The sequence below is a fragment of the Podarcis vaucheri genome (genome assembly GCF_965113315.1).
Source record: "Podarcis vaucheri genome assembly, chromosome: 9".
NCBI classification, from domain to species: Eukaryota; Metazoa; Chordata; class Lepidosauria; order Squamata; family Lacertidae; genus Podarcis; species Podarcis vaucheri.
This window is the reverse complement of record NC_138767.1, coordinates 81,190,620-81,208,235: the sequence shown is the minus strand read 5'-3', so window position 1 is coordinate 81,208,235 and position 17,616 is coordinate 81,190,620. Positions and strand designations below refer to the sequence as shown.

At 43.8% G+C, this 17,616-nt stretch overlaps 1 protein-coding gene across 1 annotated transcript in view; it reads left to right on the top strand.

Annotated features, from left to right (window-relative positions):
- SCAPER (S-phase cyclin A associated protein in the ER) overlaps positions 1–17,616 on the top strand; it is a 216,064-nt gene that overhangs the window by 24,474 nt on the left and 173,974 nt on the right. Inside the window, exons 6-8 of the mRNA XM_082238421.1 lie at positions 6,504–6,604; positions 12,021–12,137; positions 12,969–13,129. Of these exons, the coding sequence (XP_082094547.1) occupies positions 6,504–6,604; positions 12,021–12,137; positions 12,969–13,129 (379 nt within the window). The remainder of the gene's footprint in view (positions 1–6,503; positions 6,605–12,020; positions 12,138–12,968; positions 13,130–17,616) is intronic.

Sequence of the window (17,616 nt, the reverse complement as noted above, 5' to 3'; positions counted from 1 at the left end):
GCATTCCACATCAATGCTCTTTTTAGCAGTTGACATTTTTGGTGTCCCCCCCCCCTTAAATGTGGCTTAAGTCTCTAGCAGTTTTACAGAGCAATCATACATATTTTATAAACTACGCAGAAGCCATACAAGAGAAAGTAGCAAATGGAGGTATTCTACTCAAGTGGATAGCGGGTCGGGCTGTGGTCTAAACCACTGAGCCTCTTGGACTTGCTGATCAAAAGGTCGGCAGTTCGAATCCCCGCAACGGGGTGAGCTCCCGTTGCTCTGTCCCAGCTCTTGCCAACCTAGCAGTTCAAAAGCATGCCAGTGCAAGTAGATTAATAGGTACTGCTGCGTTGGGAAGGTAAACGGCGTCTCTCTGCGCTCTGGTTTCCGTCACAATGTTCCGTTGTGCCAGAAGCGGTTTAGTCCTGCTGGCCACATGACCCAGAAAAGCTGTCTGTGGACAAATGCCAGCTCCCTCGGCCTGAAGTGAGATGAGCACCGCAACCCCATAATCGCCTTTGACTGGACTTAACTGTCCAGGGGTCCTTTACCGTTTCCATTACCTTTACCTTTTAATCTGTAGAACTGTTTTGAAAATACTATATGAAACTTTGAAGCTTAAGAATCAGCCTCACATAATCATAGAATTGTAAGGGATCTACAAAGTAATCTAGTCCAACCCCCTGCAATACAGAAAGCTCAACTAAAGCATCTGTGATAGATGGCCATCCAATCTCTGCTTAAAAACTCCCAAGGAAGGAGAGTCCACCACCTTCCGAGTGAGGGAGTCCCTTCTACTGTTAAACAGCTCTTTCACCCAGAAAGCTCTTCCTGATGTTTAGTCAGAATCTCCTTTCTTATGACTTCAACAGGACCTTCCCTCTGGAGCAGGACAAAGCCAGATTGCTCCATCTTCCATGTGACAGCGCATTAGATATTGAAGATGGCTAACATATCATAGACTTGTAGAGTTGGAATGGACCCCAAGGGACTTCTAGTCCAACCCCTTACAATGCAGGAATCCTAGCTCAAGCATCCAGGACAGGTGGCCATCCACCTCCAAGGAAGGAGAGTCCACCACCTCCCAAGGAAGACCATTCCACTGTTGAACAGCTCATACTGTCAGAAAGTTCTTCCTGGTGCTTAGTCTGAATCTACTTTCTTGTAACTTGAAGCCAAGTTCGAGTTCTATCCCCTAGAGCAAGAGAAAACCATCTTGCTCCCTCTTCCATGTGACCGACCTTGAGATATTTGAAGATGGCTATCATATCTGGGTATGGCTAAACATACCCAGCTCCATCAACCAATCCTCAGAAGGCTTGGTTTCCCGACCCTTGATCATATTGGTCACCTTTCTCTGCACACGTTCCAGCTTGTCAACATCTGTCTAATTTGTGGTGCCCAGAATTGGACACAGTATTCCAGGTGTGGTCTGACCAAGGCAGAATAGAGTGGTACTATATTTTCCCTTGATCTGGACACTATTCAGTGGTACCTCTGGTTGCGAATGGGATCCATTCCGGAGGCCCGTTCGCAACATGAAAAGCCCGCAACCTGAAGTGCCATATCTGCGCAGGGGTGCGGTGTGATTTGGTCTAGTGCACATGCGCGATTTAGCACTTATGCGCAAGCGGCGAAACCCGGAAGTAACCCTTTCCGGTACTTCCGGGTTGCCGCGGGATGCAACTTGAAAAAACATCATGAAGCAAACATAAAGAGAGGTACAGTGGTGCCCCGCAAGACGAACGCCTCGCAAGACGGAAAACCCGCTAGACGAAAGGGTTTTCCGTTTTGCAGGCGCTTCGCAAAACGAATTTCCCTATGGGGTTGCTTCGCAAGACGAAAAAATCTTGCGCGTCCCCGCGGGTTTTTTTCGCTCCCCCCTTTTCCTAAGCCGCCTATCAGCTGTTCCGCTGAAAAACCCGCTTAACAGCTGATCAGGGAAAGCCGCTAGACCGCTGTAGCGCTAATCAATGGGCTTGCTTCGCAAGACGAAAAAACCGCTAGACGACGAGAATCGCGGAACGGATTCTTTTCGTCTTGCGAGGCACCACTGTATGACGGTACTTCTGTTGATGCAGCCTAGAATAGCATTAGCTTTCCCCCCCTGCTGCATCACACTGTTGACGCATATTAAGCTTGTGGTCCACTCAGACCCCTAGATCCTTTTCACATGGATTGCTAATAGGCAGGTGTCCCCCTTCTTATATTTGTGTATTTGTTCTTTCTGCCTAAGTGCAGAACTAGGGTTGCCATAATTTGAAGAGCAAAAAAGAGGACACATTTGGTGACTTCCACTTTTAACCATGGATCAGTATGATGACTCTGTCCATGAAAAGGAGGATGTGTCCTGGAAAAAGAGGGCATATGGCAACCTTATAATGTGGAGTTTTACTCATGCAGCAGAACTTTCCTTACCCTGGTCTGGTCGCCCAACCCTCTGTAGCAGATTCTAAGCATACATTGGGGAGGACTGCAGGAGAGGAGGTGGAAGTTCCATTGCACAAGTTGGATTCAACCCTCTGGCTGTATTTGCATGTACCACTAAAACATGGTTTAATGTTGCAAGAACATGTCTGTGTAGGCCTTGGGCTTGTGTGCTTCCCTCTCTCATCTGGCATGGCCACAAGGAAAGGTCCTAAACCTTTTCTTCCTTTGTAAACTAACCGCAGCTTACAGACATTTTCATCCGGTCAAACTGTGGTTTATGAAGCTGACTTGTTTTCTTAGCTAAGATTAAGCACACTTTAGGTTGAGCATTACACTAAGCTGTGATTAATCAGCGATGGTTAATCAAAAGTGAAAGTAGAAGCTTCCAAGTTTCCCTGTGTTCCTGTCGGATGAGGAGAAGGGAAAGGGGATCTCAAAAGCCCAACGTTCACCCAGGCTTGTCCTTGTAACATGAAACCATGGTTTAGCTGTTTACTTGGGAGTGAGCCCCATTGAGCTCTGTGGGGCTGACTTCTGAGCATACATGCATGGAGTTGTACTGTTAATAGCCAGCTTTATAAATACAATCCCATCTCAGCTCCTGTAAATCACGTTTTCTTCCCCTAAAAATTGCTGTAGGGATGCACTTGCCCTTGAAAAATAATGGGATTTTTAAATGATCATGACTATAGCACAGAAACAGACTTTCATTTTTTGTCAGCACCTTTTCAAGTGGCACATATTTCCACTGCTTCAGCACTGTAGGGTATATCTGCTGCACTCATGACTGTGGGTGAACTGGAGAGCTGTATTGATGGCCAAGACCCCAGGGCCCTGTGCGCAAGGATTGTGTGTCAGTAGGACAAAAGGGATGGCGCCAACCATCCTGCTGTGTGTGCCAGTAACTAGAATTAATTACAAACCAATCGAATCCGTTGCAGCCAATTGGTAAACTAATTGGTAATTTTAGCTGTACATCTATATGTAGTTATCTGGGTGCCTGCCTGTAACAACGCTTTCAGAGCCACTTTTGTTCGGCTGCCTCCTGATGGACAAAATGGCCTTCATAGCTTCAGGGAGAAAGATGTGCCTCAGTGGATATGGGGCCGCTCCAGCTGCTTGTCTTGTTTGTATTCCCTTGTTCGTAAAACAGGATTCAGGTTACAGCTGCATGGTGCTTGCTCTGATAATTTTGGATAACAGCAGAGCTACGCATTTCTTGAAATAGGCTCCTTTAAGCCATTAACTGTAATTTCTGTATGGCAGGCATCTCTTGAAACAAAATGTCATGTTTTCAAGTTAACTGGCTGTTTAGGAACGGGCAAATCTTCAGGTTGAGAGTTCATTTCTTAGCCATGTTCTCTGAGCAAGTTGCTTCTTGTGGCCTGCGCTCCCATCTATGGCCACCTGAAAGAGAAGAAGGCTTGATCTGCCATTGGCAGGGTTGCGACTGGATGCCAGCTCTAATATTTCATTTTGTGGAACATGTCTTACTACCTGCTGACTTGGCACTGCAAACAACTATCTATTGTGTCCACCTTTCCCTTTAAAAAGGAAAAGAAAAAGAAAAAGAAAAAGTTCTTATTAGAGCTACTTCTTCCAGCTGATTTAAAGTTTTAGTGTATTAATCATCTCTTTTTTAAACAAATAATTGATGCAAATGTACTTTTATTTAATATTAATACCTACTTTAAAAGAGCTGTTCTGGGTCCACCCTCCTGCTTTGCGCAGTGGCCAGTCAGAGGCCCTCCAGCAAGGGCACGGTGGTAATAGCCCTCCCAGGCAGATTGACACTGCCCAGCAGCTGATATTCAGTGGCATAGTGCCTGCAAACACCAGGAATCCATTTTGCCACTTCTTGTTATGTTTCAAATTTAAGAAGGAAAACACACACAAAACCAAGTTTTTTTCTTCATTAAGGAGAGGCAACAGCACAACACAGACTGTCAACTTACACTGAAAATACAATCATACTTCCTTCTAAAATTAAATGCGAGTTCACATAAACACCCCACATGTCAATTTTAACGTAATGGATAGCAGCCATTTGATAGATCCTCCATGAATTTATCTGGTTGCCTTTTAAATGAACGTGAAGCTGATCTCCTTAACGCTACTGTCCAGGATTCAGCACCTTCAAATAAAAAGGGAGTTGGAAATCGGATTGTGATGTTGTGGCAATGGATCCCATAAATTTAATTCTATGTACTTTTTTTAGACATGGAAGAGAGGCTGGAGGTGTTTTACAATTTAATAAACAAAAACTGCCACTCAGTTTTTGGCAGGGAAGGCCATCTTTAATAGTCTCTCTTTTTATTCCCTATTACACCATCTTGGCAGAATGGATACAGCTTCTTCAGAATAATGAAGTGTGACCTAAACTCTCAGCACCTCTCTTCATAATTAATCAGCTAAAGAGAGGGTGGCCAGTTGCATGTTACCAAGAAAGACTTGCCTCAGCAAAGCAGAGGATAGATGATTACGTTAATTTGCATTAAAACCGCATATAGTAACATATGCATAGACACAAATTTGGAAATAATAGCTATAATTTAAATAGAAATATAGTACATCTCACCATGGTGGAGATGCCTGCAAACTCTGCTGACCAGGTGCTGCTAAGTGTTGGTGGGCAACTTCGAGGGCCACCAACCCTCCTTTCGTCATGATTTTTTGACATTCCTCAAATAGAGAGTCCCTTCAAATAGAGGACTTTCCTGTGTAGAGCAGAGCACATGGTAACCCTAAGGTGGTGAAATCACCAAATCCCAAGTCAACTGGGCTCATGCCAGCAAAGTAGAAAGGGTGGGGGAAGCATTTTTCCACACCTTTGTTTCTTCTTCCATTGGCCTATAGTTTGGTTTTTCAGATTTTTGTTTCTTTCGAATTTTGCCTCTCATTGCTCTCCATGGAAGAGGAAATTAATATGGCAGCTCCAGGGCTGTTGTACTCCCTCTCCTCTTTGGGAGCCCCCTTTTTTTCCATAGGAAGAAGAACACACACAGATACTGACTAACTTTACTACAGATACAAAATGGCACTCTTCAGAATATGAGAATTAGCATAATTCTGGCAGAACTTTTTCTCCTTCTCCCTCTTAATAGTGTACAGTAAATTGCAGCCTTTAAATTGAACTTTATTGCCCATAGCAGACCTTCTTGAAGCGAAAATGGGGCTTTCAGTTGGACATTTTTGGTTGTATTTTTGATATAGTGGTATAGCGGTCTGGCTTGCTTGGAGTCTGCTGTTAAGGGAATTCAGTTTTTAAAAAATCATTCCTCTTTTTCTGCTCTGTTGACTTGGGCAAATTAGGTCTCTTAGTATGAACTACTGAATGGATTGCTTAAGCTGGACATAATGATGGTGTCATTGGACACTGTACCATTTTTCTTATTTTCTGTACCATTGTAACTGGTTTCAAAGTCAAGGGTGGCTAAACCCATTAATCTTTGGGAAGGACTCAAGCTCAGTAGTGGAGCACATGAATGCCTAAGGTCCCAGGTCCAATCCCCAGCAGCTCCCAGTAGGGCTGGGAGAAACCCAGTTTGACACCTTGGAGAAGTGCTCAGTCCATGGTAACTGTACTCTGCTAGATGGACCAGTATAAGGCAGCTTCCTAGGCTCATAATATGTGAACTTGGCCTTTAAGTATTGAAGTGAGAGCTGGAGTCGGAATCAGCATTGATGAGCATTTGCTAAAGCCCATGCCTGCATAGGGGGCCACTGGTGACCTCTACACCACCACCACGCCAACCAGCCCTGCTGCTGTTGCACCTTCTACTATTCCTTATTGTTGCATCTTCCTGGGAATTACTTGATAAGCTTCACCAACTCCAAAATACTGTCATTGTTCTCTTAACTTCAATAAATGCCTTGTCTCCAAAGGCTGCAAAACAATGGAAATCAGGTGTGTTCTGCCAGTCTAGATATACCGTAGCTGGTGAAATATTATATGGAATAAGTACTGTTTTAAAAACAGTTTTTTTCTCATAATTATTTTCTGCTGGGTTGATCCTTGTTTGTTCTATATCATTTCTGTTCTTGGTTTGTATATGATATGTTCCTTTGATAAATTTATGTTGTAGGAGGTGTTAATGATGTTAGACAACTATGTACGAGATTTCAAGGCTTTGATTGATTGGATACAGCTTCAAGAAAAGCTGGAGAAGGCTGATGCCCAGAGCAGGTAATTGGAAAAATATTTCCATATAACTTTCCACATAACACTGGTCCTAAAGGATCTTTACTGGCTCCCAGTATGTTTCCGAGCACAATTCAAAGTGTTGGTGCTGACCTTTAAAGCCCTAAACAGCCCTGGCCCTGTACTCCTGAAGGATCTTCACCCCCATCATTTAGCCTGGACACGGAGGTCCTCCTCCGAGGGTCTTCTGGCGGTTCCCTCACTATGGGAAGTGAAGTTACAGGGAACCAGGCAGAGGGCCTTCTTGGCAGTAGCACCCTCCTAATGGAATGCCCTCCCATCAGCTGTCAAGGAGATATAAAAAACAACAACATTTAGAAGACCTCTGAAGAGGCAAGTTTTTAATGTTTGACGTTTTATTATGTTTTATTATATTTTGCTGGGAGCCTCCCAGAGTGCTTGGGAAACCCAGCCAGATGGGTGGGGTATAATAATAGTAGTAGTAGTAGTAGCAGTAGTAGTAGTAGTAGTAGTAGTAGTAGTTTTTATTATGCTTGTTCTCTATATGGCAGGCACTTTGTTTCAGATAGTGCCCCAAATGTTAGCATGTTGTGGCCTAACCAGAGTTTGGCCTTCAGTCTTGTGCACTCCTTTCTCTGTGTGTGCTTCAATTCCCTTCCTCATTTGTAATAGCTGTAGTTTGAAATCAGGTAAACAATTATTATTGTAAACCATAGTTTGCATCTAAACTAGAATGGGAAGTCATATTTGAACTAGATCTGGAGGCAAGCTGCAGTTTGTTCTCACTAAATTTGTCTGATCTGAGATTACTGCAAACCTATTGTTACGTTGAACCAGAAGTGAGGGACGTGCAACTCCGTGCAAGTGGGGAAGATGGCGCATAGCGCTTCAAGGCATGACCCTGAAACCCAGGCCGTGGTTTGGCTGCTATATCTGAACCAAACGCTATGCACAGTTATGGCTAACTGTGGGTTCCTGGTTTATTTTCTTGTTTATGTGAAGTGTGGAGTAAAGGAGCTGTATGCAGATGTATTGTGGTTTGTAAGCCAGGACTGTGTAAACCATTTCTCTCTGGCCATTTTTAACGCTAATGTTATGATGGTTCTCTATAATGGAGTCCTCTGATCTCCACCTGGCCCCTTCCCAAATTTATCTGAGGATCTTGCTCATGCAACTTCATCTTCTGTATCATGTAGATTCTAGATCAAAATTAATATTCAACAGAAAGAAGCATCAGCCATATGAATGTTTGAATTTGAGAACATCACCTAAAAGAAACATTTCCCCTATGTATAGCTATTCCATTCCAGCAGGGTTCAGTTTTAAAGGAGTTTTTCTCATTCATTCATTCATTCATTCAAATTGATGCTATGCCTTGTGTGTGTTTGATTTATATGCTTCTAAACTTTTAATTAACCATTTGTCTCCTGGCTCAACCAAGGGGATTCAATTAGTTCATGGAGAATAGTTCTGTCAATTGCCTCTGGCAACATTAGCTGAATGAAACATCCAGATTTCATAATCTTAAACCTCTGAATTCCAGCTGCTGGAGGGGCAAACAACAGGCATCTTCATTGCCTTCATCCTCTGATGATGATGGTGATGATAATAATAATAATAATAATAATAATAATAATAATAATAATAATAATAATAATAATTTATTATTTATACCCTGCCCATCTGGCTGAGTTTTCCCAGCCACTCTGGGTGGCTTCCAATCAAGTGTTAAAAACAATACAGCATTAAATATTAAAAACTTCCCTAAAAAGGGCTGCCTTCAGATGTCTTTTAAAGAGAAGATAGCTGCTTATTTCCTTCACATCTGAAGGGAGGGCGTTCCACAGGGCGGGCGCTACTACCGAGAAGGCCCTCTGTCTGGTTCCCTGTAACCTCACTTCTCGCAATGAGGGAACCGCCAGAAGGCCCTTGGCGCTGGATTTCAGTGTCCGGGCTGAACGATGGGGGTGGAGACGCTCCTTTACAGGACCGAGGCCGTTTAGGGCTTTAAAGGTCAGCACCAACACTTTGAATTGTGCTCGGAAACATACTGGGAGCCAATGTAGGTCTTTCAAGACCGGTGTTATATGGTCTCAGTGGCCGCTCCCAGTCACCAGTCTAGCTGCCGCATTCTGGATTAGTTGTAGTTTCCGGGTCACCTTCAAAGGTAGCCCCACGTAGAGCGCATTGCAGTAGTCCAAGCGAGAGATAACCAGAGCATGCACCACTCTCGCAAGACAGTCCGTGGGCAGGGAGGGTCTCAGCCTGCGTACCAGGTGGAGCTGGTAGGCAGCCGCCCTGGACAAAGAATTAATCTGTGCCTCCATGGACAGCTGTGAGTCCAAAATGACTCCCAGGCTGCGCACCTGGTCCTTCACGGGCACAGTTATCCCATTCAGGACCAGGGAGTCCCCCACACCCGCCCGCCCCCTGTCCCCCCAAAACAGTACTTCTGTCTTGTCAGGATTCAACCTCAATCTGTTAGCCGTCATCTATCCTCCAACCGCCTCCAGGCACTCACACAGGACCTTCACCGCCTTCACTGGTTCTGATTTAAAGGAGAGGTAGAGCTGGGTGTCATCTGCATACTGATGAACACCCAGCCCAAGCCCCCTGATGATCTCTCCCAGAGGCTTCATATAGATATTAAAAAGCATGGGGGAGAGGACGGAACCCTGAGGCACCCCACAAGTGAGAGCCCAGGGGTCTGAACACTCATCCCCCAACACCACTTTCTGAACACGACTCAGGAGAAAGGAGCGGAACCACTGTATAACAGTGCTCCCAGCCCCTCTAGACGGTCCAGAAGGATGTTATGGTTGATGGTGTCAAAGGCCACTGAGAGATCCAGCAGAACCAGGAAACAGCTCTCAGATAGCTTTGTCCCTAGTCCGCCGGAGATCATCGACCTGCATGACCCAGGCAGTTTCAGTCCCATGGTGAGCCCTGGAAGGGATCCAAATGGTCCACATCCTCCAGGCGTGCTTGGAGTTGTTCAGCAACCACCCACTCAATCACCTTGCCCAAGAATGGAAGATTTGAGACTGGGCGATAGTTGGCCATAATGGCCAGGTCTAAAGATTTTTTTTAAGAAGCGGTTTAATTACTGCCTCTTTCAGCGGGTCTGGGAAGGCTCCCTCATGGAGGGAAGCATTCACCACCCCACGAAGCCCATCGCCCTGCCCTTCCCGGCTTGCTTTTATTAGCCAGGATGGACAAGGATCAAGAAGGCAGGTGGTTGGTTTCACTCGTCCAAGCAGCTTGTCCACATCCTTGGAGGTAACAGATTGAAATTGATCCCATATAACATGACTAGACTAGACAATACTCTAGCACTCTCCCGCCCCGGCCCTGCTCCCACGGTAGAGTATACCTCCTTCCGAATCTGAGCAACTTTATCTGCAAAAAACTTTGCAAAAGCATTGCAGGAGATCTTGGGGTCCCTACCCGGCCCCAATGACGAAGGTGGTTCCGATAGATTACGAACCACCTGAAAGAGTCTCCTGCTGCTGTTTTCTGCAGATGCAATAGAAGCGGCGAAGAAAGTCCTCTTCGCTGTTGCCATTGCCACTTGGTAGGCTCGACTTTGAACTCTAACCCGTGTCTGATTCAGAGTGAGTTTTCCGCCACCAGCGCTCTAGCCGTCTCAGCGATTGTTTCATCCCCCTCAGCTCCGGGGGAAACCACAGGGCTGTCCGGGCTCCATGCAATCGGAGAGGGCACTTCGGAGCCAGACAGTCAATAGCCCTGGTTAACTCCGTATTCCAGCGTGCCACCAGGGAATCAGCTGAAAGGCCATCAATATGGGATAAAACATCCCCTACCACTCTCTGGAAACCATTTGGATCCATTAAGTGACGGGGGCAGACCATCCAAATCGGTCCCCCCTCCCTGCAGAGGGGAAGGGTCGCGGAGAAGTCCAGTTGCACCAGGAAGTGATCTGACCATGGCACTTCTTTGGTTTCGCTTTTATTTAGTGTCAGATCACCAACATCCATAGAGGTGAACACCAGGTCTAAGGCATGTGTTGGGCCAAGGGACAGCCCCATGGAGGCCATGTTTCCCATGAAGTCCCAAGCAGCCCCTTGTAAGGTTGTGTTGGCATGGATGTTAAAATCCCCTAGGACAACCAAGCTAGGTGTCTCCAGGAGAACATCTGCCATGACCTGAAGCAGCTCGGGCAGGGAATCCCTAGTGCAGCGGGGAGGTCGGTACACCAAAAGGAATCCTGTACTGCCCCTATTGCCCAACTTCCAGAACATGCACTCAGAGAACTGGGTCTTCCCAATAGGACGCCTGGTGCAAACTAATGACTTCCTAAAAATCACTGCAACCCCCCCCTCCCCGCCCACATGACCTGAGTTGCTGTGCGTAAGAGAAACCTGGTGGACATGCAGCGGCAAGGACAGGCCCATCTGCCTCATCCAACCAAGTCTCTGTCACACATGCCAGGTCAAATCCTCCATCCACAATCAGGTCGTGGATGGCAGTGGTCTTATGAATCATTGACCTGGCATTGCACAGCAACACTTTCAGGTCATGTGGGTTTCCCCTGCTGATTCCAGTATCCTTCCGGTCAGGACCAGACCCGGAGGCAGGGATAGTCCTCAGACAACGACTAAGCCTGCCTCCTCGGTAATGACATGGTCTGGTATTAGTATAGCTCCTTCTCCTGCCCGTGACCACTGAGATTGGGTGTCCTGGTGCTTCTGCCCCTGTGGAACCTGCCCCAGCCATTCTATTGGCTGAGGCCCACTCCCAGGCAGCCCTGAACCTTCTCCTTAAAAAGCAAAATGCAAACTTTGCAATGGCCTAACAAAATAGTAAAAGCAGAACAAAGCCAAAAACAATTATACTAAAATAAAACTAATCCCCACTCCACTCAACATTTATCCAACCCCAAACAAAAATAAAATAAAATAAAAATATGTAAATAAAAACCATCGTTCACAGTGGTGCAACAAAGTAAAAAACACTTTAAAAACATTTTAAAATATGTAAAAACATTTCCGACATTTGCTGCAGCAGTAGCAGCAGCACCAGTGTCCTGAGGCCTGGCTGGAGCCTCTTAAAGCTGTGGCGGTGGTGAGTGTGGGCCCCGCCCCCTGGGCCCGGTGGAGGGAGCGGCCTTCCCCCACACTCACCACACTCATCCACAAGCACCTGGCTTTCACTGCTCTAAGCAAGAGTGTGGATTAGACAGACCGAGTCATAGAATAGAAAGGGACCACGAGGCTCATCTAGCCCACCCCTGAACTCTCCACATGTGGCAATTATCAGGGATAAACTCATGCACCAAGGAGGGTGCCTGAGAGCACTTCCATGGAGACCACGAGATGCAGTCTGCACTTTTACAGCATCCAACATTGTGGCTTTAACTGCAAACAAGTAGGAAAAGCAGTGCCTAGTTTTTACTTAGTATTCCACGTTGAACTTGCAGGCCTACTTCACTGGCATGGGAAGTAAAGAAGATGTCTCCAGGACGCCATGTGATTCCAAGCCCGTCAACTGACAGAATAAGTGTAACATCAAACGCTCGAAGAAGTCTGAACTTTGGGTATGGAAACTGAAACACTTTCCTATTTCAAGAGTGAAAACAGAGATGTTTTGAAAAGATCTGTTCATTGGCATAGATTTCTCACTGTAGCTTTTATTACTAAACTTAACTTGCATCAGTTTTCTATTTTTCTCTTCCTGCTTAACTACTATGTTCCAATCATTGTTGGGCTGTTTGTGTCTCTCCCGCCCCCTCCATTAGGGAATGATTGTTGTTGTTGTTGCTCCGCAAACCTTACAGTTCCTCTGAGCATTCTCTCAGCATTCACCATTTGTGTTTGCTATGAGAGGAAATGATTAAAATTAAAAATAAATATCACAGTCTTCATGCACACCTAAACTCATGCTAGAGCCTTTGGGGATGCAAGTTCCAAATGTGAAATTTGCTCCAGTGTAAGAAATAGAGGAAGTTTGCCTCTCTTTGCTGTCATTTTGCTGTGGAGAACTAGATGGAAAAGTAGTTCATGGAAAGAGGCAACACGAGTGAAAGTTAGCATACATACTTTTGTCAAAGCTCAACATTTTGTTTTGCCATGTTTCTAGACCATTTCCCACAAACGTATTCTATATGGTTCTATGTGGATCCCACTTTGATAAAATCAACCTATTTGGGTAAAATAGTCATGTGACTGCATCTTTATATGTTCAGGTTTTAAATTAGTGGTGTTGAGTAGTGCAATCACGGTTGATTTTTGTGCTTTGGATAATTAATGATTAAGTTGAGCCAATAGAAACCATGAGGAACTGAAAAAGTGAGAGACGAAGAATACATGGAAGGTATCAATCTGTCCTTAATGAAAATGCTGGATGTGTGACTTTTTTCTTTGCTTAGGACACCATCTGCAACAGTGACTTCTAATCGTCTGGCTCCAGTGGGTGTAAGTTGGGCAGACAAAGTGAAAGCAAACCATATAGCAACGGTTACCAGTTCAGAGATGGCAACAGCACAAAAATGCATACCAACACCAGTGCAGAAAACTTCACGGAGAAATGGCAAGTGTCTATAAGTGACCTGATTAGTAATGTACCTTATGGTCATGTGCATACATTTATATGCATGTGCACTTGAGGCAGAGGTGCATCCATAGCAAGATGTGACTTCTTAGGTATTTAACTTCTAGAGCAGTGGTCTCCAAACTTTCTCATGAACCACTTGATAGTTGCAGATAGTCCTGGTGGACCATTTAATGATTTTCCTGCCAGACATAGCAATTGCAATGCACTGTGCTAGATTCTCTATGATTCTTAATTGTATTTTTATTGCTGCTTTTATTTCTTTCATTGTATTAGCATTTTGAAGTTGGAAATGTTAAAATTGTGGTTGAATAATTGTTGTAATATATATAAATGAGAAAATATATATATTTCATAGAATTCAAATAGTAATACATTAAAGAAGCATTAAAATTACAATTAAAAAACTATGAATATTTAATTTGAGCATGCCACAGACAGTCCTTGCACCACATTTTGGGAACCCCTATTCTAGAGATACTATGGAAGCTGACAAACTTGGAGAAATGACAGCTTTAGAAACTCATGCTAACAAGTGCTGTTAAGTGCTATTTTCATATTGATTTTATGCTGCTCCATAATGGCTTTAGGCAGTTTGTGTGTTATTTAAGTCCAGCCTTCCCCCACCCTGATGCCTTCCAGGTGTTTTGCACTTCAGCTCTCATTAGCCCCAACATGAAATCATAGATTGGTGAAGACTGGTTTAGTATTGATGATTTTTATTATTAGTTTAGTTTGTATTTATCAATTTTGTTTTGGGTTAATTGGGCAGTGTAGACAAAGATCATACATAAACTAGACACTGTCCAAATACAAAAATGGAAATAGTGATTTATCAGGGACAGGTACAAGAAAATACAAGGCTGGCCCTGTAAGAAGCAACAGTTGGAGCTGCATTTCTCAGTGTTTGTGCCAAGAGTTACTGTTTATGTTTATCCATTAAAAACTAAGCATTTCTTTTGTTTGGACAAGTTAAAAAGATATATCTTAGTAATCCATCTGACTATTTCAGAGGGGTAGGCTTGCTAGTTTGTTTTTGCTGTAAGCGTCTTAAAAGACTCACAGATTTATTGTGGCCTGAACGCTGGTGCGTGCAATTTTGTGCCACAATAAATCTGTTCGTTTTTAAGGTGCCACAAGCTTCCTTGCTCTTTTCATTGCTGACTACTAACCTAAATGTAAAGAATTAGAAGAGTATTAAGGTTTTTTTTCTTACGTAATTAAAAAGTACTGGATTTGTTCCCCCTTTGTTTTAAAATTCTCATAGACTCTTTATACATCATCATGGGCATCAGGGACCACTATTAAAAAAACAACCCAAAAAGTGTTGAGTTTCACAAGTTTAGACAAGTGACCCCACAAGAGCAGCGTTTGGCTAATATTTTCAAGAAAAAGCCGATAGGTAGACCATGTGCCTGTAGAGACACAAGTTTAAAAGAGATAATGGATAACATGTTGTTTGAGTACAGGTGGAATCCTATCTAGCTGTAGTTTCTCTTGCTTTAAAAGTTTCTCTGGATTTTGTACTGAGAGCCTGGAGTTCCATAACAGGTTAATTCCTTATTTGTGTTCTATTAGTGATCTAATAATTCAATATCTACTCAGTAGTAATTCTGTTGATATTAATATGAACACTCTACATACAGGGTGGAAAACGTGGTTCTCTGGGTGCTATTGGATAAAAAATAAAAACCTAGCACCATTCATTTAAAAAAGTCATTCATTTAAGTAATCTTAAAAGTACTACTTAAATTTTAACAACAGTGAACCAAATATTGATTGAGTGATTTATTCATTATATTTGTATGCCGCTTTTCATTCAAATGAATCACAAAGCAGCTTACAAACAATAAATAATAACAACAAAGTAGAACATGGGTTTTGAGATTTGAACATCACAACCTATTAGCTGGGATCAGAAGCCATGGGGTAGTGTTTGCACATGCATCCAGGCAGCTCGTTCCTTAGCTCACACTCCTCTCTGAGGAGGGACTTCATTAATCAGGAAGCAGGGCGCAGGAGTCACACTGGACCTCAGAAAACCCTCACATGAACAGAAGGCAGCAGTTTAGGATTTAGGAGCAATATAGAATTCACTGAGATATAGACTGTTTGGAACCAACTCATTTTGAGAACCTGTGTATTTAACCCTTATTGAATTAGGGGTCCTGTCCTTGTGTGGACCTGTTCCCGATCCATAATAGGACTTGTCCTCTTATTCCTCTCTATTCCTTGACTCCTAAGCTTACTTGCGAATCTTTGTAGAAAGACTTTTGAAAGTCCAAGGAAACCTCTGTCTGATGCTTGTTGACACTCAAAGAACTCTACCAAGGTGGTGAGAGAGCGCTTGCCCTAGGTGGTCAGGTTGGTTGAGAGCTGTTTGTTCTACCTCCAACTCCTATTAGAGTGGACTGAAGTGCAGGAAATGAGTCTGTTTCCCTTTGGCAATTACCAGTGACATTTGCTGGCTGCTGGTAAGGTTGTGATTCTTTGTAGCCCTGAAACAGGTCCTTTAGATCAGGGCGGCCAATTTTGTGTCCTCCAGGTGTTAAACTCCACCTGTCCTCAGTAGTCAGGGCTGTGGAGGAGAGTGAGTCCGCAATATCTGGTGAGCACCATGCTGGCTGTCTTTGTTCTAGCAAAATATTTCAATGAGTGTGAGCTAACTAATGGTAGAGGACAACATTCAGTGTGACAGATCTCTTGGAAAGAGATGTTTTAATATCAGGAACCGACAGCTTACCAGGGCAAAGGGGCCCTTTTCTCACTAGTCTGGTTAATAGGGTTGCAGGACAGTTCTCCCAGATGCAGTGATGTTGGAGGCATAACGCCTAAGTGGCTTTGGGAGGTGGGGTGGTGGGGGCTTACAATAACAGATGGTTTGTCACTTCAGTGTAATACAAGAAGAAGCCGAGAGTGGGAAGCTCAGATGTGACTAGAGAATTGTCAGAATACCCCAATGAATTATTCATTGACAAAACTGGGCATGTAACACAATCCAGATTGTGATACTCAGTGTGGGCTTGCCCATAAAGTGCCCCACACTTAACTAAAACGAAAACCTTCTCCTTTCTAGTTTCAGTTTGTGGTCTTAGTATGGACACTCCCATCCAACCTCAAAGTGTGTGCCTGGTATTAAGGGCACCAACTGCACACCCTGTTAAGTCATGTAATGTAAAGCACCATTTTTAAAAGGCACATTTCCTATTTATGCTGCCCTCCAAATGTTGTAAACTGCAGTTCCCATCAGCCCTGACCATTGACCATGCTAACTGCAGATGATGGGTGTTGCAATCCAACAATGCCTGGAGGGCACTGGGTTGTTTTTTTAATCTGAGAACTGCATTGTAAACTCGAAATGATAGCTATGTTCCAGGCATGCTGGTTTCTCTCATCCATCTGTTTAGCCACTGTGATAAGAGGATGCCAGACTAGATGGGCCATTGGCTTTACTTGAAGTACAATCATGTAAGTGTACGTAGCCCTGGATCAAGATGGATCTTTGATGCCTTCCTTGAGGGGGTGTGATTGTTTGCTCCAGTGACAACTGTGCTTGGCTTGGCAGTGGAGGGAGGCCCTCTGGGGTGGAATTGGAGGAGGGAAGTAGACCTTCTGCCTCACTGTCCCTTGTGTCTCCTCTATCTCTGCCGCTTTACGGACTGTGCCTCGTGGTGGTTCAACAGCCTACCCCTCTCTGTCTTCTTGGTGTTCCGTCCCTCTCTCTGAAGCGGAGCCTGGACCATGACACAGCTCCATCTTCATCAGGATGGAGTCCAGAGGGGCCCTGGTTCCATCTTTCCCGTAGCCTCTGTTTTTAGAAGGCTACCCTGGACATGATTTGGTTAAAAAGAGGGTGGGAAGTCAGGGCTTGGGGTTGTCACTAAAGGCTGCGTCTCTTAATTCTTCCTTAAGGCGAATCTTTTCCACTTTGCCCCTTCCCATCTGCCCCCATGTTTGAGCAGCTTGCTACAGATAATATTTCTTCTCAGTGCTTTTTGACTTGACATTGCATCTTTTTGTGGTCATGAGGAGCCTTGAGAAAACTTAGCGTACAGTAATGATTATATAACTCAAACTCTATATGTTATAATAGCCTTTGGTTGCAAATCGGGATGACAATCTTTTTATCAGTTTCCTGTGGGTGATTTGTTATTCTGCCTGAATAGCTATTCTTTATAGATCCTTCTCATTTCTTATTGAAATGCTTCTTTAAAACCTTTTAGATATAAAAGTAGCATTAACAAATATTCATAATTAACATCTTGCTTTCTTTAGGTACTAAATTTTGATTCGAATTTGCCTCCTGTGACCATTTTTCTTTTATTGTTTTTATATTTTATAACTTTTATATTTTATAACTATTGTTTTTATATTTTATAACTTTTATAATGTTTGTGTTGGCAGTATCCTTGCCTAATGGATGAGTTCCAGTTTTTAAACAGCATTTCTTTTCAAATAGTGCTTTA